We start from the raw sequence: 21,287 nt of genomic DNA on the forward strand, positions 1-21,287 counted from the left end.
ATTGCATCAAAGACATAGACCTTCCTTAAACAAATATTGGATGCTGCAATGTTATTGCGCATACTGCCACCTATTGTCCTGGAGTGTGGAGCACAAAAACAATGAGCCATAGATACTCTATTTTTATTAGTAGTTTTCCGGTCCGTGCTTTTTGCGGTGTAAATTCTTTTTCACGTAAACTTGGCATGTTCTCATGTTGCGCTGACTCCTCTGATTCAAAAAGCAAAAACTAGTGGGCTTGACTCATCACTTGTTGTAGCAAATATAATTTTCATTATTATCATGTTGTCTTAAAAATATAAAACCTAAGGAACATATTCTTGTGTCAATTAGCTTTGACAGGTCGCTTGAAACATTATCATTTGATTGTTTTCTCGTGAAAGCTCCAGTTTAAGACCCGCTTTGCGCCGAGGAGGTCATTAGGGAGGTGATAGCGGGGATCACCTTTGCCAGTCCAGTGAAAAATATAAATCTTAATGGGTGAAGCTACAGCCATTGTTGCTCTCTGGCAACAATTTGTGGCTTCGGGCTCTAGATTTTCAACAATAAATTTATGCGTTTTGGTGCCTACACGCATTTAAAGAGAGGGAACATATTAAGCAGAACTGTTAATAAAATACTCTACGGAAGCAGAGGGCCACAGCAAAAATGTTGGTATGTATCTCGAAATTAAAGTCGAAATATTGCGAAAAAAGTGGAAATAATATGTCGTGAAAAAAAACTGCCTTCGGAGCAAGCACTTTAGCTGACTGAGAGGGCTGTTTAAATTTATGCAAAAAAAAAAAAAAAAAAAAAAAAGTATGTGCAGTGTTTACTTTTTGGATTTCTCCGCATAAGTCCCTGTTTGCAGATCAGTGGTTGGAGTTGTCTCTGCCTGTAAAGCAAAGATTAATGGGCTGTCATCTTCGCCCACTCCCTGCAAAGCCAGCTCTTTGGCAGACTCACTTGGGGCAGTTGAGGGTGCGACAAGCCCCCTCCACTGAAAACTGGGACACAGTCAATATGGTGAGTGATGCACTCCACAACGAGGGCTTGATGAATGAGGGTGTATAGGGCAGTTTGGGGTGCAGCCTAATTTGCAAAGGAAAAGTTACCAGATCAAAAACATGGCTTCCATCAGCCAAATTTTAAAGTATTACATTCAGCGTAGTTTTTTTTTTGTTTTGTTTTGTTTTTAACAGATCAGCCTACGACCGTTTGCATGTAAAACGCAAATAAGTCTGCGTTTCACCAGCGGTTTGGCAAGTCATTTCAAATGCAGCGCACAGGCATGCTGTTCTACACTGTTCTAATGTGTTCTAATAGAACTGTGCTGTTCTAATGTGTCACGTTTGAAGATGGCGGAATCATTTACCATCTTTTTGCTGTGGTCCAAGCAACTAAATACAGCACAAGTAGCAAAAGAGCACTGAAAACAATTGCACGAAAAAACTACCATCATCAGAACCTCAGCACAGGCAGTGATCAACAGGAAATTTTGCAAACCTAACCAAATGAGTAAAATTGATTTAGGCAGCAAAATTACAGACATAACGCATGAACACAGTTAGTTTCTGCGTTGATTATAATATTTCAACAAGGCGCAAAAGAGAACCAACAGGTTTGTAAATTGTAAAAAAAAAAAAAAAAAAATCAGTGTTAATCAGTTTTCAGAGCTAACGAAAATCATGGTAACATAAGACTCCATCTACTAGCCGTGGCTACTGACTGCGCTCCTAGCAATTGAACCAGGTTCAAATAATGGAAAGGAAACAAATTGTAGCGCAGGATATATCGTTTTTCCCGACTAGTTCACAGTAATTGATGCCACAAGTGTTTAGGCTCTATGACTACTATTTGCGCCAGGAAGCGCCCTGCGACGAGGCTGACTGACGAACAATCGCTTTTTACGGTCACACTTCTCTCTGGTCTGATGACCTCTTGTAAAGAAACCCGTGATTCCGAATTGACGAACCATCAAGAAAACCGTTGTTTCTGTCATGTGTTAAACAGACTGAATAAGTATTCATGGCTCGGCCCACAAGTGATTTTAACCCGTCTGTACTGGAACTGATGGTTCATGACGAAGAGGGTGGGATTTTCAATCTAGCTTGTATTTTATCGTAAAATGTTGCATACGGATTTGCCCCTTAAAATTAGATTACAGACCATGCTACCGTCAGGACTGATGTGGTGATTGATAAGAAGTAATGCCCAACGGAGTTATTCGATCCCAGCACTGTGTGAGTATGGGCGGGGATAACGGATTTCTTAAACCAATGAAAACTCTAGACACTAGACTCTGAACCAATAAGGAATTACCGGCTCCCTCGCAGTTCTACGTGATTCATCTAGAAACAAAAACCTACGGGGACGCTGGCGGACTAGAAAGCGACACTTTGTACACTAAACTCTGGAATTATTGCGTGCATGTAGCTGTGTTTATATGATATCTCCTTAGAGGGCCGAAATACCGGTAAAGGTAAGTCTCGTGGATCTCAGATTTATTGCAAAGTTCTCTTACTTCGAATATTGCGAAAATAGTGGTTATTACCATTTCTTTCTAAAATTCTAGACGTAGCCAACCAACTAGGTAGTTAATGTTAATAGTTACATAGCTAGCTATACTTCACCGAGTTGCCAAATATCTGTAGTTAGACAACCTTACTTTATTCTGGGCTGTTTATATATTTGTATTCCAGGCTACACATTGGAGCTACATGGGTGAATATACATCGATTGAAGATTACACTTTCAAAGCAATAGTATGCAGCTCTGTCACTAGTAATCGTGTCTAAACTTTAATGTTAGCTTACAGTATTTAAGTATAAACTGTAGCTTTAAACTATAAACTAGCTGTTTATTTCATGGATGTGACGCTGGCTAACTCGGCATGGCTGTAGACGGAGGCACGCGAGACGAGAGCCATGGAGCACACTGTGACATTGCACGGACCCAGCAGCACGACGCTTATTGCTGTGATTGTTTTCAGCTCCGCTGCATCCTTTTCTAGTTTTCAAAACACATTACTTCGTCTTTCCTCGACTTACATCATTTAATAATTGTAATGGCAGACTGCATCAATGAGGATTAAAAAAAAAATACACGAATGCAACGTTGCCATTCGGTTGTTAAACATAAATAAATAACGGGTCATGTGAAGATAGCCTACGTGAGTTGTAGGCTGTAATCAACGTTTACGGTACTTTAACTGTATTATTTAAAGGTACTTAACTGTGTAGGTTAGTCGTATCGCAGCAGAGATGGCAGCTTCAGGACCATAACCAAAATGTGTAGCTGGCTGTATATAGATATATGTACTTATGTTTCGCTCTTCTTTTGTACAATTACAACTATTTCTGTGCATTTTGCTCTTTGCCATTTTTTGTTTGATACACTAGTTTATTTTGTGTGTTCTGACTAAGGTATCAGTTGCTGTCAATTATAACTATGCAATTATTACAATTTATCCTAGGTCCAAATTCTTAAACCTTTTTATTTTGTTGATTTATACCGTTACAGGAAACCTGGGTCATAATACGAAGACAATCGTAAAAAAAATGTGTATAATGAAAACAAACGGGTATCGTGTTTGAAGTCAAGGGCAAAGTGAGCCGGGGGGGAGGGGTGTGTGTGTGTGTGTGTGTATATGTGTAGGGGGGGGGGGGGCGGCTTGGGGTGGGTGCAACGAAACAATGTCGCTAGCGAAATAAAAACGCAGTTAACTCTTCAGATGTAGGGTATGTCACTTCTGTCTTTGTTTTAACAATCCAATTCCCGAAGTGCGCTCACACACATTGTTGCGTTGCTTAATTGTCCAATGTGTTTACAGAGGTGACTTTTCCACTGGGATCAAAGCAATCAATGGATAGTAAGGTAGCTACACTCTGAGGTCACTTACGTACTTGCCCCCCACCAATTGCTATAACCCATGTGAGTGGCGGCCGTGACTATGTCCTCTTGTACCTCCCTGTTCCCCCATGCTTCTCTTCTCCAGATGCAGTTCATGCTGCTGTTCAGCCGTCAGGGGAAGCTCCGGCTGCAGAAGTGGTACGTGCCCCTGTCAGACAAGGAGAAGAAGAAGATCACCCGCGAGCTGGTGCAGACCGTGCTGGCCCGCAAGCCCAAGATGTGCAGCTTCCTGGAGTGGAGAGACCTCAAGATTGTCTACAAAAGGTCAGTGGCAGTCCTTGGGTTACCGTCTGCTCCAGGGGCCCATGGACTGCTGCTGCTGAAAAACCTGAGCTACTTTCGATTTCGAGTGTAATGAACTGTAATGAGCACTCAGACACCCCTTTTATTTACAAAGTCAGTGATTTGCATGAGAAAGATCTGGTGCCATAATTTAGAGCACTTGTTGGATTACACAGATTAGGGTTGTTTACAAAGATAAGTGGGAATGTGATACTGAGATACCAGCAAGTGTCATTTTAAATGCTAAAAGAAGGCTTTTCCTCACCCATCACAAACAGCTTTCAATGCCCATTGGGAGATGGGAGTGTTAGGGAGTGTAATTTAAAATGATATTACAATATGTATGCCAGTGTACATCTGCCATCATAGTCTATAGCGATAGTGGGCATATCACAATTTAAGCACTAATGTAGTTCAGACAACCAATTATAATTTCTATTTACACGACTTGGAATATTCTGAATCTAATTTAGGGATGTGCCAGGTTTTCATGTACATCTGAGGTCATTTAACATGTACAGTATGGCCATAAAACCATATGAGCATGCATATTTTAAGATGCATATGAAAGTGGTGTTATTAGTGGCCATTGTAACGGGAAACCCAGGCAATTATGAGTCCAAGACTAATAGTAACACGATTGTGTTGGTGATGGTTAGGTTTGGAGAAAAGGCTTACAGTAATGTGCAACAACATGGATTTCCCAAACGCCGTGGTTCTAAGGTGCATAGTCATGGAAACAAATGACAAAGCTGCTGTTCCTTTAGAATTTAGTGAGGCAGTCAAGCCTCTCTGCTGTTTGGATTAGATTGGAGCAACGTACAAAATGCATTCAAAATCATAAAAGCAAAGAGGGCATTGCCTCCCAATGAAAAAAAAACAACTACTCCCTTGCAATGTAGTTACATTGCAAGGCACAAATTTAGCCCGTTTTTTGCTGTCACACTGCACTTTCTCCACTGAACAGAAAAGACTCCAGAGCGTACAACTGTGCAGCAGTACCTAACAGTGTTGTCCATGTGAATAAGATAACTATTTTCTTTCAGTAGAGTTGGAAGTATCATCAAAGGCAGTTGATTGATGTATTAACTAACTGCAGAGTGAGAAAAATGATAGCTACTCCAGTCTGTAAGTAAGTAGTAATGGAAATTTTAGTTTGTCGAAGTATGGAACATGGATCTTACATCCTTTTATTGATGCTCTAGTTTAGTGCAGTTTGTCGTCAGGCTCTTGCTGTCTTTTTCGGACGAAAGTCAGCTGATGGTCCAGCAATGGCAGACACATACTGTGGAAGCCTCAGGGGGAAAGAAAGGCCAGAAAAGGAGTTTCATTTCCAAGTGCCAATGGATGACAAGACAAAGACACACTGAAGACAGAAGTATATTGTTGTGTGAGAGTCTTCCTCAGTATTTGTGAAGTGAGGAGCTGGAGGAGAACTGTCATTTGAATTCACTGCACAGGGGGAACTTGATTTGTATACTTCATTTAGTGTTAAGGTCAAAACATTATAGCAGTTAGACTGAGTGCCCCAGTCAGCCTCACTTTCCTGTCTGTGTGTTCATATTGATGATGTGTGTTCATATTGAAAGAGGCATGTTGTCATACTCCAGGTACGCCAGCCTGTATTTCTGCTGTGCCATCGAGGACCAGGACAATGAGCTCATTACACTGGAGATCATCCACCGATATGTGGAGCTGCTGGATAAGTACTTCGGCAGCGTGAGTCGCCTGTCTTTCACTGGTCTCATCTCTATGTTGAATGAATGGCTGCTAACATTGAAAGAAAGGCACTTAAGGATGTTCTCTGAAAAAGTTAGTTATAGTTCATAATTTAAGTCACTTTTTTTGTATGTGTAACTAATTATAGCCTATAATTGATTTGTCTAACCAACTTAATAAGCCTAACAATGACAATTTACAAATGACTGGAATGTCCAACCAAGCTCTTTCCCTGCATTTTACCATCTCTTAGGGGAGTGCTTTTAAGAGAGGCCGTATTTTTTATTACCTTAGAATGAGCACCATTGGATGTGCAATGCTTTGAAACAAGTCAACTACTGAGGCACCCGTATGACTAATGCTAACATTATGAATTTAAATGCCCTTGTGGGTCTACAAAAAGCTTGCCACAATTCATGCTATAATTTGGTGCATGCCTTGGCTTAGCATCTTAGACTGCACAATGTATCAGGTTCTGTGAGCAACAGTAATTGCTTCTTCAGACTCCTTACAAGCTGCACATTGATATAGTATTCTTTCTATTTTTGCTGAAAAAAAGTTGTAAAGAACCAGAGGACATGGAATTTATTGAGCTGTGGCAAGAGCATGAAGGTTTCTTTAATCAGTCTGCAAACAGTTCCTACTACAAACAGTAGAAGCACAATAAATGTGAAGACATAGTCAGGCAATTTGACAAAAATGGTTGGTGACTTTGTGTGCCCTGGAGTACTAGCATATGTTTTTAACCTCATAGCATCAGCAGCATCAGTGACCAGTGGCCGTACCATATGCCTCCAAATTTGCTGCTGAATCCTCACTGAAAATTTGTCAGGTGAACGTGTTAAAAAATGGATAACTGGACCTTTAATTCAGTTAATAGTGACACTCCCTTTGCAGGTGTGTGAACTGGATATCATCTTCAACTTTGAGAAGGCGTACTTCATCCTGGATGAGTTCCTGCTAGGCGGGGAGGCACAGGAGACCTCCAAGAAGAACGTACTGAAGGCCATTGAGCAGGCCGATCTGCTGCAGGAGGTAAGGACCAGGACGTCTAAAGGGCATCCCCCAATCTCAGTGTAACCCAGCCACACTGTATGATTCTGAGTATCTGCTCAGCCTGCCTGTTGTTCTTTCTCTCTCTCTCTCTCTCTCTCTCTTTATTGTCTTCTCTCTTCTATTATTCCCCTCTCTGTCTGTGCTCCTTCCCATCCCTCTCTGTGGCTCCTGTCTCTTGTGAGCCTCCATTCTTAGTAGTCATATTAAGTGCTAAAAGGAAACTCATTGTGATGTTTTCAATTTACACCTTTTTTAGTGGAAAGCCTAGAACCGCCCGCCCACCACCACTACCTTTCTACAACACAATACCATTCAATCCACTGATGTATTCCCAAATAGGCTGTGTGAATACACATCACTCTAAACTAATGTTAATGTTATCTTGCTACAAGTTCAGAATAATTAAAAATATTGGTTACCCTCTTAAGTAACTCAAGAACACTACTGAGAAATGCAAGGATTGGGACAACTGACAAGTGGATTATTATTCTGTCAGACAAGAAGAGACTTGTCCTCTCCGTGGAGTTTAATTACACTGAGAACGTCCTCTGAATGCTTCTCAGCGTTATTTTCAACAGTCCTACCAGAGAGATGGGCGTTAAGGTTACGCAAATAGCTATAATTGTTTCTTCTGAGATGTTACTCCCACAGTATCCCTGAGTCAATCTGCTGCAGTTCATTGTTCCACAGATTCAGTCAGTTTTCACGCACAACCTTTCATTGGTACAGTAGATTGTAATAACTACTTTTGTTTGAATCATTGCTTTTCTGCCACTTGACAGGGGCCATTGTTCCCCAAGTGAAATGCTCCCCCTTTCTCCCCTTCTTTAGACTTCTTCTGACTTGTTATGTATATATGTGCCATTTTACTCTCATTTTAAAATTCCATGATATTCAATATTCAAGATTTGATTCTTTTCAGGCACAATATAGTTCAGGTGACAGTAGAGTGTGTATAATATTGTGTAGATTTAGCTAATCACCACATAACAACACCAAATCACCACTTAATTGTTTACACATATTAGTAGACAACAGAACTACCATTTTAGGATTGACTAATAGATGTTACTATTTGTTAATGTTTTAACAACAACAGTTATTAAGGGCTATGTGTATTGAGTGTGAAACCAAAAAGTGAACAGTCATTTTAGAACTTGTAAAGTATAGCTCATTTGGAGTTTATGAACATACACAGTGGTGTCTGGCAGTAGTGTCTATACTTAAATGATGTGATTGGTGTATCATTTTGGGTTATTTACATAAAAAATAATATACAAATATTGCACTGACTTAGATTTAATGACTTAGAACTGTGAGTACTTTTTGAAATATTAATACATGTATTATTCATGTTTTTAAAAAAGGAACACCAAGACACTCTGCATGGAATTCCCAATGTGTGCATATCTGACACTTACATACGGATAAATTACTCATAGATTCTGAAGACACGTAGATTTTGCTGATGCAAACACAGGTCCAGCCATCTGTGACTGTCTACAACTAGCTGTATATCCCAGGTGGAAATTTTACATTTAAACTTGGTTCCTGGAGGCAAACTTTAGTGAGTTCCCTCACTATTTAGAGCCCCAAAGCCTGTTAAGTTGATCTCTCAAACAAAACTCATAATCCTACCAGTTATGAGAACAACGTTAATGCTGTTAGGAATGTGTGCACAGAGGTGAAGTGGGGAAAGCCATTACCAAAGACAGTGCTGATGCTGTATCTGTACTGCAGATGTAGATGTGTGTTACGCTGATTATATGCAATGTTGTGTTAGCCTACTCAGTATCTGCAAACACTAAAGAGCACAGAAAAATTTAACACACATGCTCTGTTCAGCCACAAGCTCCACTCTTGAAAAATGCCATACGTTTCCCAGAAGTGAGCTACTATATATATATGTGACACTGTATCCTACATGAACCTATGAGTTTATGTGACCAATAAATAATTGGAAGAACCCTTCATCTAAACATTAGGGTGAGCCATCAAACACAACTGATAAACACATCAGCTACGTATTACAATAAGCTGTATGACCAAAACCAGGCAATAGTCATTTTGTTATTTTGAACGGAAGGAGCTATAAGAACTGAGTGCAGTTAAGTTCACTGTTCAAAACTGGGAGAATCACAGCCAAATTGTAAAAAATACAGGATGATTCATGCTGCAGCAGCATTTAAATCTACCCCCTTCCCCCCAGCTGAACGAGTTAGAGTTCCAGTGCCTAAGACTGTAGAGGCAGCATTGCTTTGGGTGTTTAATTTTGACATTTTTGGCCATAAAGTTATCATTGTTATGGTTATTCAGTAGATATGAATTTCCGTACAGTCAAAGCATGAAGGTTGCATGTAATGTGGCTGTAGCGATACTTATATTTGGGTTGGAGTCTGATGATGGGATCACACCTGCCCATGGGCTGAGGTTTTTGATCCCCTCCGTAGACATCATAAACAGAGAAAATAAAAGGGGAGAGATTGGATGGAGGAGGGATGCTGTGCAGCTGACTTGGAAAGGGAAGTGGGATGTGGGATTTATATAGTTGTGGGCAGAACCGGTTTGTCTAGCTTTGGTTAACTGTGTAGGGATTGTTTGAAAATTCTCCCCTGGAATCTTTGTTTGGAAGTTCAATTAGCACTAGCACAATCTTCATTTGCCACAGTGAATGAAGTGCAAAGGTGATACAGTTATGAAAGTGTGTATTTCAAGACTTTAAAGCAAAGTAATGTCCCTACTGCCATCATCAGTAACAGCATGTTTCAATAAAAAACAGTAAGTGCACTAGTCATATTTAGTATCTGCTATATTGCTCAACAAATGTACCTGTTGAAAAATAACCAATGTCACAATATTAATGGATATAAGTCATTAATAACTGGATATTCACACTCATTCAAATTTTCAAGTCACAAAGCCATATAAATGTTCACTCTGCTCAAAAGAGATGTCCTCAAGTTGAGTATTTTCCTGTAGTTATTAGCATTTCAATTACAAGCAAGCTGGTACCTCCTTTGGGACAGGTCTTTGAAAATGAGCCCCTGTTAGAATGAGGAGACGTTAATGTGGTGATTGAACAAGTTCCAGAGGCACAGCTCTGTGAGCCACATCACTGTGCTGCCACAATAAATCACCTTTGTTCTGAGCTTTGTTTAATGAAAGGTGCTACAGATGGTTAACTCCAGAAACATGGAAGAAAACACATTATGAAAATCAATTTCGTATTTTAAAGTTTAAGGTAGTATTTTCAGAATACCTTTCTCCTTTTGGATACTGTCCCACCTATATTTACAGCTGTCATAAGAAGGTCTAACAGAGAGCATAAGCATAAATATAAGTCGGAAAACATAAAAAAGACAACATGCGTCCAAAACACGAAGCACAAATACAGACAAGGGACACAAACTCAAAATGTAGACACACAGACAGCAGGAACACAACCTCAAGAAGGAGAACATGTTTACCAAAATACTTTTCTTTATGTAAGCACATAATCCGGCTCCCACGGTTGAAATCTTGGCATGTCATCAAATGTTTGGCTCCAGGGAATAACAGCTACACAGGGTGAGTCATGCATTGCTGACGCGTTAAGATTATTGTTCCAGGTTAATAGTAAAACAAGTCAAATCAATGACTGATGCTGTTTTTTTCCTCATATTGTATGGATAGCTTTGTAATAATGAATAAAATTATGTTAATGATAAAAATCTAGAAGTAGAACCAGTAGAACTGGTTTGGGTAGGCACCTAACAGTAGCCTACAGCTCACACAAGTGAGATGGTAATGTCTGTGGGACCTCATTATCTACTGATAAACACTCATATCGATTAAATTAATTAGTAATTAAATTTTCATTAAAATAAATCTTACTTGATGTCTGCCCTATGGTTTTTTTTGGAAAAAAAAAGTTTAGAGTATAACAATTCATACAGCTGTTAGGGGTTGCCAGTTGACTTTAGCCATTGATGTGAGGATAAGGAAAGATGTCAGTGTTACTGGAAGCAGGGTAACGTGCCTCCATCATGAAAATTCCTTTTGAAAATGTGTTCTTCCTGCATCGGTTTCTCACTTTTGTACAAACCACACTTTTTTTTCCACTTGGGTTTTACATTTTTGATGTACCTCACCATTTTGCCTTTGCATTTTCTTCTTCAAACCCATTTAGGGTTTATAGTACATTTTTGTGTGTTTTGATTTAGGCTTGTGTTCTCTTCTTGTCTTTGTGTTTCCTGAATTGAATTTGCGTTTTTTCTGCATTTTTGTTCAGTAGATAGCTTTATTTTATCATTAGCCCAATTTCCTAATAACTACCACAACTATATGTTCCTTAGCCTCTTTTTCAATTACAGTTGTGACTGAGTGACCAGTCTCAAACTTAACTAATATTGAAAAAGAAAAGCTAACACTTTCCTAAATACTTTCAGTGACATAAAGATCAAAGCCTTTCTTTCATGCACAAAGGATGTTGGTTGTATAGCAGATTTTTCCCAGTAGATCTGGAAGATATTGTTCCTGAGAATATGATTTTGGTGGCTTTTGCACAAGTGTATGTCTCACGCGGTAAATCAGGTTTTCAAAATTTTACTTGTCCTGACTTTTAACAACTGCAGTATATGACTCTTTAGAGGAGTACTTGGACATTTTATAGAATAAATTCACTGGCTCTTGAATTGTCGAAGAAGATGTATCTTCTCAGGGGAAAATTCAAACTTAATTGGAATTCTAGGCAGCATTTCTGAAAGCCTATTAAAATTTTAATAAAAAAGTTTTAATTTATGAACTGCAGATGAGATATATGCCTCTGTTATGATTGGGCTTTAGGCGCTTTTAATTCAGCTTCATATTCCTCCCCTCAACTTCTAATAATAAGTGTTTGCCTGCCCACATAATATAATTGAATATCAAACAGACTGTTAATAGAAGCCAGGGGCATTCCAGTGAAATTGGAAACCAGGCTTAGGGGTTTGAGGTATTAGTGGTGCAGTCTGATAGAAAAGAATTTAATTGGAACTGTTTGGAAGAAATCATACTTAAGGGCATTTAGACAAAACTATTTTAATTAGCCTTGAATGAAAGATATTTTGGGAATGTAGTGTTTATAGACTGCAGAAGAATGAAGTACTTCTTTGACTTGAGTGGGTATGAAACTTGCCTTTTTGGTCTGTCTTATCGTATGACATGGTCTGGCGGTGGCTGATACACGGGATGTACATAAAGTCAGTGTAGATGAACGATATTTTTGGAGTTGTAATTCTGGTGCGTCCTCAAACTAGTTTGACCAATTCTTAATCACAGGAAAAATCCTCATTCACAGAAGTCATGTCAGCTAATTGCACTTCTGGGGGAAAATGACGCTAAAGTGAGCACATCTTGAAATCAGTTCAGTGTTATGGTTGACATAGTGGCTTGGTCACATTTTAACTGCAACTTGTCACTGCTAATATTTATGTGTGATCTTAAACATTCCACACGTTTAACATCTAATGTTGGGATGGTTAATTGAAACAATCTACAAAAATGTTATTTTAATTGTTTACTTAATGCAGCAAATAACGTCTAATATCAAATAACATCAAAAAGGAGACTGTTAGCTGTGTCAAACCAAATGCTATCCCTAACATGTGAAGAGAGTGAAAACCCTCTGTTAACGAATGTAAATGTTCGTACATATGTTTTTTTGACCACCAACATGTATAATCCACAAACTAGGTAATCTGTGGAGAATGTGCATGTTAAGTGACCTGTGTAAGGTCATGTTTTGATGAAAATTCAGAGAACAATTCTTTGTTCTATTACTATTCCAAAAAATCCATAGCTGTGCCAGGATATGATCTCTGGACTGATTCTTAGTAGCCCTGTATGTTTATCAGTACATTTGCTGTATGCTGGTGTGCTTGTCCTAAAGATAGTTTCTGAGTCTTCCAGTCTATTCCAGTATTGCATTTTCTGAGGGGTTGGGGCTCCTGAGTGGCTCAGTTGACAAGGCACTCACCTTGAGTGCAGGATGAGCGTTATGGTCCAATTTCAGTACCAGAAGTGTCATCTGCCGACAATGCCTGGGAGAACACAGCAGTAGAAAAAATTGGCTTTGTTCTGTTGGAGGAAGGGGTGGGTAAGTTGGCCAGGGTTTCCGTACCTCATCACATTCAGGCAGCCTGTGATTCATCAGGAGCCTGTGAGCTGCGATGACATTAGGAGAGTAATGCCTACTCTCTAATGAGTGTCTACTGCACTGTGGTGCACGGCATGAGCGCAGCATGTGAGTGTATCAGACAGGGTTAACTAGAGGGAGAAAAGTCCAAAAAAGAAGTGCTGAGGTTTATTTATGTCTGTATTACCTGCACTGCTAGTATTAGATAATGCCGTTATTCTCTCAAACCCTTATTAGAAACATAGGATTCCGATACCTCCTCTCCCACTGATAGGGTATGAAGCTGGTCCTTTGTAAAATTTAGCACAACAAAATGCAGCAAGAATCTAAGACTGGGCATGTGTGTTTGTATTCTTCTGTTGGTTTCTTTGTGTATGCATGAATTGCATGCACCATTTTTCTGTTGCTACAGGTTTTAGTCTAACTTTGTCAGACAAGACTTGGCAATAGCATTACACACAGGTAAGTTTGAAATAGCAAATACTAAACACCAGAAAGTCAACAGACACAATAACAGCGCACTGGAAATATAATTATTGCCAGTGGCAATATTGCAGCTTCTTGCAGTGTTTTGTAAAAGACTCTGCCATATCTCTCACAACCTGGGTAATCTCACACTCTGTATATAAAAGGCACACAGCTATTGTTAAACTTGTTCAGCAGTTTATCTTCAATGCGTCAGTATATTGATGAACACAGGTGAATATTCACGTGGAAAGGGATACAAATAATGAGGGGTCTTTTTCCATGTACAAAGTTATTTTGTAGTTCACCTAAGCATAGTGGTGCAAACTACCAAGCACAAGGGAAAAACTGAATACAAAGTGAATTCAGATTTCTGCTTTGTCTTAATGAAGTCCTTGTCCCCTTTTCCTGTAGTCCAGCTGTGTGACAGGTGTAGACATCCTGTGCCGACTGTCGCCGTGTCGTCTGCGCTGCCTTCTCTTCCTGCATGAATCTGACTGTGTGATGGAGGTGAAGCATGTTGGCTTGCACTGTGAGCTAAGCTGTGTTGCGCGTTTCTCTTCCATAGCCCCGTCATGAGTACTTTAATGTGCCTGTGTACTAAACGGCTGCCGCTGCTGCTGCTGCTGTTGCCTGCCGCCGTCCGTCCGTCCGTCCTGCATGCCGAGCCCCTCCCCCCCTCGGTGCCTGGCTCCGCCTCTGCCTCCAACTACTCCTCATCCTCCTATCACCAACAGCCATCTCTCGGTCTGGGGTCCTGCAGCTACGTCACTCCACCCTTACTGCAAAACGCCACTGTCACGCATGCGCCCCCTCCCCGCCGCCAGCCCACTGCATGGTCTACTGTGATACATATCTGTGTGTGGGAGGAGTCCACCCCCATGGAAGCAATGCATGTGAATGTCATAAGAGAATTGAATTACAAGAGAAAATGATATGCGAAATATATAAAATATATATCTTTATATATGTCACTTTCTGTGGCATATATTGAAAAATGGATCTGCTCTTGACACTTTCAAATATGCAATTTTGTGCAGATGTTGTATATTTTACGGTCAGTTCTGTTTTACTCTGTGCTATACAATGTATGCATAACATTACATATAAAATGGCTTTACATTTTTGGATGTTTAGAGTGTATGTTGGCATGTATTGAAAAGTAGTATTTTAATAATCGATTTTATATCTAAAACACCTATATCACTTTTTATAAGTGAAGGGGCACCAGGATTCTTGTGTGAATCAGCCACTCCTCTATGTATTCAATTGTGATTGTTGAACACTGAAAAGCATAGCCTTTTGAAAGATACTGATTCTACATTGCCTCACCATAGACTTTATGCAGATCATACTTGTTTTGTGTTTTTTTCCCATCTGCTTTTTTGTCTTCTTTATGTTGTGTCTTGGGATCATATAGAATATACGTAGAACGTTATACCAAAAAGTAGTCATTCTCAATGGTTGTTCTGTGGTATCTGTCTGTTATTTCCCATATTGTTACCTGTAATCAGATCTGAAGCCTTGTAAAGGTTGAGTAATATAAAAATAACAGGAGAGCAGGCTTACATTACCTTGTGAAAGAAAGATCAAATGTGACCTATGCTGACTTCATGTCTCTGAGTGTGTCCTTGACAGCATTGAAGGATGCATGGAGCATGCTTCACTTGCACACTGTAAGACCCCCACATCCTTGTTCTTTCTGCCCATTATTCTGTATGTGTCCTGCCAAACTGAATTATTAGTAAGAGAGCCTGCTAAATAAATAATAAATAATAAATTAATAAATAGTAAAAAATAATTGAGAAAATCCCTTTAGAAACCATTGGTGTCCACTTTCATACAGCAGAATGGCCTTGTCCAGTAACAGCTGCACTGTTGTGGAATGACTTGTGTACCAACAGTTCAACTCCAGATGGAATTTCCTGAATAACAGAATAAGAGGAACTATAGGACATATCACCGGTGGAACTCGCAGTCTGCCCAGTTGCATGTTCTTTCCACAGTGGGGAACATATTTTTAAAAACTTTCACCTTGAATTTTGTGTTGTGTTTTTAAGACCAAAAGGGGATTATGTATGCATTGTATTGCTGTTTATCTAATTGATCATACATTTCACTGAGGAAGGTTATATAGATATATAGTAGTTGCATTATTTTATTTGTTGGTGATGCTTGGCCAGATAAAATGTTAGGAGAGTTAAAAGGTTTCATTTTTGGATCCATTCCTGTGCAGGTGAAGCAATGTGAACTGCAAAGGCAGTTCTAACGAAGAAATATAGCAATGGGATTTGGGGTTAAACACACAAAATTCAACTTTTGTAGACTAGCTAGCTAATTAGCATACACTTGTTTATGGGTGTCAGGTTAAAGGTTGTGCTCCATAGATCAACCAGTCATTCAAATATACAGATTCTATAGTTTAACGTCATTCTCTGTTATTAGCCCATCCCAACAATATAAGCACCAATGGATGCATGTAGTGCCTACTCTAATACCTTTTAATAACAGAGAGCTATTAAAGCTTCATAGGTGTTCATTTCTCATTTGATTTCATGTGTTTTTCAAGTATTTGTTGTATAATTTAAGGAAAGATTGTTGGATTGAGTAATTCTATAACAGTTACCGTGTATAATTTGTCTTCTTCCTTCAGAGCACCACACTAGAATGTTATGTGAAAAAAGAGCATTATCTCAATCTCCCCTTGTGGCACTGTTTTATTTACATGTATCATTTATTCAGTCTACTTAATACTATTGTATTAATTAGTGAAAGTAACTATTGTACTTTGTTAAATTGGTTAAATTGTATTTGTTTCACCTTTTTTGTTTCCCACTGATATAAAAAGACAGTCTTTACCACTCTGATAGCAATAATTTAGAAGTGACAGTAGTGGTAATGCAAGCCTGGATGTACCATAATTTAGTCTTTATTAAAACAGTCTGATATGGACTAGCCAAGGTCTGAGCAGTTAAGATGATTCACTTATGAAATAACAAAGGTCTGTACCCCTGCCTTTTTCTGTCATTTTTACTTTTGGGATGCTTCATTCTGGTGCATTTGACAGAGCTTTACAAATGGGACACATGGGAAGTGTTATGGACCCAAACTGCTGTATGTCCTCTTCCACTGGATTCAGCCTTTTTGCATTTAAATTCTTAACACAGCATATGATACATTTCTTTTGAGTAGTCAACAGTATGAAGTTACAGCTACATTGCATATAATTACAGCACAAAGATCCACTTGAGTTCTCTGGACAAAGGTGAGTCCTCCAACAGATTGAAGCCGGGTCAATGCTCGTGTTTTCCTCAGAGATCTGTTTCCTTTTGGGATATTTGAGCACAACTTTAAAATGAAAATTCCTTTTTTTCCTAATCTCATCCATGAGGATAAGGATTATTTGATCGGGAGAAGGAAAGCCCTTTGTCTTTGCCCAACCCTGAAATAGCAGTCTCCTCATCTGTGAACTTCACATTCTTGTGTATACTGAGAAAAAAGGAGGCTTAGAAGTAAAATGTAACCTTTTGTGTTCACACTGCACATCTCAGATGTCAAAGGAAACCTGCCTTCAGTTATAAAATAAAATAACTTTGAGCTGGCATTCATGACCTTTCAGTATCAAGTAAAAATGAGTTCAATTTATTTGACATTTCTGTTTTTTTCCTCTGAATTTAATTTTATTACAGATGCAGTGTCTTGGTTTATATTTATGATTTCCAAGGGATGAGTCAGCTCTATAATCCATGAAACAAGACCACAGTACATTTAGACACATCTGGGATACAAAAATTAGTTTTTTGGGAAGAATTTGACAATTCAAAACATTTTGCAATATCATTGCCGTTCAGACATTCATATTAGTGTTTTGTGAGGAAAGATGTCTGGTATTCTTAAAATATTAAAATCTATCAGTCTTCATTTTATACAAGAATGCTTGGTTTACCCTGACAGGTGCTTCTGTAGTTTTATGCATGTCAATATTTTACAGTTAACCATATTTGCAGTAATTTTACAAAATCGGTCATCTTTATAACCTCAAATGTGTGACTGTGATTATTTTGCACAGCATAAGCAGTGTGAGATGTGTCTGAAAATAAAAAAGGAAAAGCACGCTGAAGCACGCAGATTTAATGAGGCATAACACAGAATTTAATCAAGAGATTAAACTGGCTGAGTTTAAGATTAACCTAGCCTTTTTTGTTAGTAGGAAGGTCAGGGTTAATTCAGTCAACAAAGCTGGAACCAACCGCTTTAAGATTCCAGCCCCGCACGTTGCCGCTGGTAACTGCCAGCACAAGCCCAGGGAAGCAGGCCATGGCCTGGCAGCTTGGAATGGAAATGGGAGTTTCCATTGAGCAGGGAAGGGTCTACATTTCATTAATGATTAACAATTACCACATCAAGATCCGCGTTGCAAATCGCAAAGGTTTACGTTTTCTTTGAAGTGAAAATGAGGCTGCGAGCCTCTCCGGAGCTGAGTTCTGTTCTACTTTCCGCTCTCCCTCCTTAGTGAATGAATGCTGACTCTTTTGTGCTTACGCAATTCTTCTCTTTATTTTGTGCCTATCCTCATGCTAGGACGCCAAAGTAAGTGTCACTAGTTATGTGTCTCATTTGCACTTAAAGAGACAGTAACTGAAACCTAATGAACCTCTAATGAAACCTACCGTTTATCGATGTGTTTAATGATATATCGACCTCTAAGGGAGTTTTCCTCTCTGTGCATTTATTGAATTTGATTGAAAGACAAAGGGTTGATGTTCTGTCTCTTTAATCCCAGTCATTTGCATTCTACACACCCACCTCATCCAGAACCAGAACCCCTGTAGTCACCATACTGAAAGTTCTTTTGTAACAAGTAGAACACATCTCAGTTTCCCCCTGCTTTCAGCCATCTTGCCTCATTCTCTCTGGTTTCCTGGAGCTTTTGATCCCTCTCTCCTCTGTGTGACTAGTTTGTTTCTGCTGCAGTCTCAGATATTGTTATGTCACAGCAGTGAGGGCGCCAAGATCCCAGGTCCATCTCACAGACTGCCATGCTTCTCTCCCTCAAACAGGAAGCAGAGACTCCCCGCAGCGTTCTGGAGGAGATCGGACTGACATAGTCACGGCCATCACTGCATCGGCCCGACCGGCTTTCTCTCCCTCCGCCAGCCGTTTCCTCTGTGTCTGCTTGATAATGTAGCGCAAAACCATGTTCATGTTCAGTATAGGTATGTGTCCTGTTCCATGTCAGATGCCTTTGTCGTGTTATCCTGTGCGTAGGATACAGTGTAGCACTGTACAGAATCTAGAACAAAGGGATCAATAGATCACTGTTGTCATTACCAGAAAATCTCCAACTGCCTTAAGATATTTCTTGTGTTCATCATCTCATTAGCCTTGTATTCACTCTCCATGACTACATCTCTATGTAGTTAAGGGCATAAAAAGAAATACATGCAACTTGGCAGTGAAAAAGGAAAGGAGGTTGCCGAGTCCTGTTATATCCATTCTAAGATGTAGGAATACATCCGCAAGATGCTTCAAAATGTGACTATAAGATTTCAGAAAGATTTAAAGATTTAAAAAAGTCCATATTTTGGGGTACAGCACACAGTAATTTTCAGGGTGTCCTTTAGTTATGACCAAAGAAACACTGTGTTATTATACATATGCTTTACAAAAGCAAATTTGTATTTGGAGGAAAAAACATTATTTGTGCCATGTTAAGTATGAACTGAAAAGGAACGCTTGGAAAACCAAAGAGTCGTTTTTGTCTAAGTTAAGCCCTAAGCATATTGTTCAGTTCTGCATATCATTTAAATTGACTGTTGAAGATGAAAGCACAAAAAATCATTTTTGATTCCATTGTGAATTTTAAAAATTGCTATGTATTTTTTGTTTAATACTGCACTCCTAATATTCAACATACAGCAGCTTTTAAAATGTTCTAACACGGCCCTGAAGATAACTTCCGCCTAACCCAGTGTTGCCAACTTTTTTTTACATTATAGATGTAGCAACGTTTTTGGCCTCGTCAGCACCTTTTTTCTTCCCAGAAAGGACTGGGTGACAAATCGATTGCCTTCAAAGATCAGTTCAGAAATGGTGCGGTGAATGAAATAAATCTGCCTATTTTTCCGTCAGACCACAATCTTACCATTCATTCCAGTCTCGTTTGCTGTCACTGAATGCTGCACACGGTTTATTCACTATGTCACCATTACTGTGAGAGGATGTTTATGTCATGATGGCACTTTCTAGCACTGAACCACGGTCCCTCCAGCAAAATCCAATCGGAAAAAGTTGGCAACAGTGGACTAACTTTGCTTGTATTTCCCTTATACTGCATAGAGTATGGTGTTATAGTTTCGTAACTCACATTAAATGCATTGCTTAAAAATGTTCTATATCACCGCTATCATGCAGCTGTCGCACTGTGGAAAAATGTTGTGTAACGTTGTCTCAGTGGACCAGTGTAGCAGTGTTTGGTGTACAAATGGAAATAAATTTGTTTACAGTTGTTCAGAAAAAAAATATACCTCATTTTATACTTCAGCGTTGCTAGAGCTGATCAATATTTTATCCCTCATTTCTCTCTGAACTGTTGTGATGTGATCTCAGCTCTTAATGAAAGCATGGGGTAGGGACACTGCATTGTTTCCAAACACACAGCAGTGTAGAGACCTGAAAAAATGATGAGGTGTAACAGTCTGAAGCAGAGTACACAAATTACCATTTTAGGTCAGATGTAGCGATTGTAATATCCATAACGAGTTTGCAGCAATTGTGTGTGTACGTGCCGAAATCTTAAACTGGTTGAAATCCTTAGTGTAGCTGGTCAGGGACATACAAGCAATATATTCTTTTGCAAGTGCCTACAGTTAAAGCTGCAGGTCAAGTTCTACCACGCCAAAGATTTTCACTGATTGTGTTGTACTGGGTTTCGTGAACTGTGACGGGCTGCGAACAGCTAATAATAAAAAAAAAAATTGTAACTTTATGTCCAACAAGCAGCAGCTATTTTTGTAAGTTGTTACAACTACAAGAGGCAGGAAATAGTACACACTAGACAGCAGCAGATGAACATCTCAAACCCTGGTGAGAGCACAAATGTTTATTTACTGTCTGCAGACACATACTCCAGCAAACGCCAGCAGCACGGTAAGTGGAAACAAACAGCTGGCCATTTTTCTATCCTGGGTTTATCTTCAGTAGGCCACTAAACCGCACCAATGACCACCTGGATGACCCACATGGCTAATAAATCAGTTTCAAACTGTTCATACAGTGACTACGCTTACTACAGCACCCCGATTTCAAAAGTCATGTGGTGCGTACAGTCAAAATCTGATAGGTTCACTTGTGATACACCCACTTGCACATTAAAAAACCTCCAACCTTGTTCCTGGAGAGGGGCGATTTCTGTACTCTGTTCACTCTTCAAAATTGTCATAACCTACTCTGCATTTTTTCCCAGGGACAATATGACAAGTCACAGTGACCACATGAGCCTGACTCAGCACATCACCTCCTTGGTCACATCCCCTGTTCCCTCGGATGAGTGATTTTAAGAGACGAAACGGTTTGTGGGAATAAATGTCCTTGGGATATGAGGAAAAGGCCTCTATAACTGCTCATCTTACTAAGCTTAAAGACAACAGTTCAGTGTCCAACTCCAAACATAAAGCAAGGAGTTACAAATAATGTCCAAGCTTTTTCAATACACCATTCA

The 21,287-nt window shown here is 39.4% G+C and overlaps 1 protein-coding gene across 3 annotated transcripts; it reads left to right on the top strand.

Moving 5' to 3' along the window:
* Positions 1-2,346: 2,346 nt before the first annotated feature.
* Positions 2,347-20,089, top strand: LOC118786148 (AP-1 complex subunit sigma-2). Of its 3 annotated transcripts, XM_036541214.1 has the most exons (6): positions 2,347-2,461; positions 3,977-4,155; positions 5,784-5,892; positions 6,790-6,927; positions 18,149-18,157; positions 18,628-20,089. In XM_036541214.1, the coding sequence occupies exons 2-6, from the start codon at positions 3,977-3,979 to the stop codon at positions 18,673-18,675; spliced, it is 483 nt and encodes a 160-aa protein (XP_036397107.1). In that variant the 5' UTR covers positions 2,347-2,461; the 3' UTR covers positions 18,676-20,089. The 3 variants fall into 3 exon arrangements, with proteins under 3 accessions (XP_036397107.1, XP_036397108.1, XP_036397109.1); XM_036541215.1 differs by lacking the exon at positions 18,149-18,157; XM_036541216.1 differs by lacking the exons at positions 18,149-18,157; positions 18,628-20,089 and adding an exon at positions 14,136-14,479.
* The last annotated feature ends 1,198 nt before the right edge of the window (positions 20,090-21,287 follow it).

The sequence above is a fragment of the Megalops cyprinoides genome, chromosome 11 (assembly GCF_013368585.1).
Source record: "Megalops cyprinoides isolate fMegCyp1 chromosome 11, fMegCyp1.pri, whole genome shotgun sequence".
In the NCBI taxonomy this organism is placed as follows: Eukaryota; Metazoa; Chordata; class Actinopteri; order Elopiformes; family Megalopidae; genus Megalops; species Megalops cyprinoides.

What these genes read in the sequence shown, in the direction of transcription:
- LOC118786148 (XM_036541214.1), top strand. Translation starts at nt 3,977, where the DNA reads ATGCAGTTCATGCTGCTGTTCAGCCGTCAGGGGAAGCTCCGGCTGCAG. An exon ending in CTCAAGATTGTCTACAAAAG is followed by an intron (nt 4,156 to 5,783) that starts GTCAGTGGCAGT and finishes GTCATACTCCAG; the next exon opens with GTACGCCAGCCTGTATTTCT. An exon ending in TGGATAAGTACTTCGGCAGC is followed by an intron (nt 5,893 to 6,789) that starts GTGAGTCGCCTG and finishes CTCCCTTTGCAG; the next exon opens with GTGTGTGAACTGGATATCAT.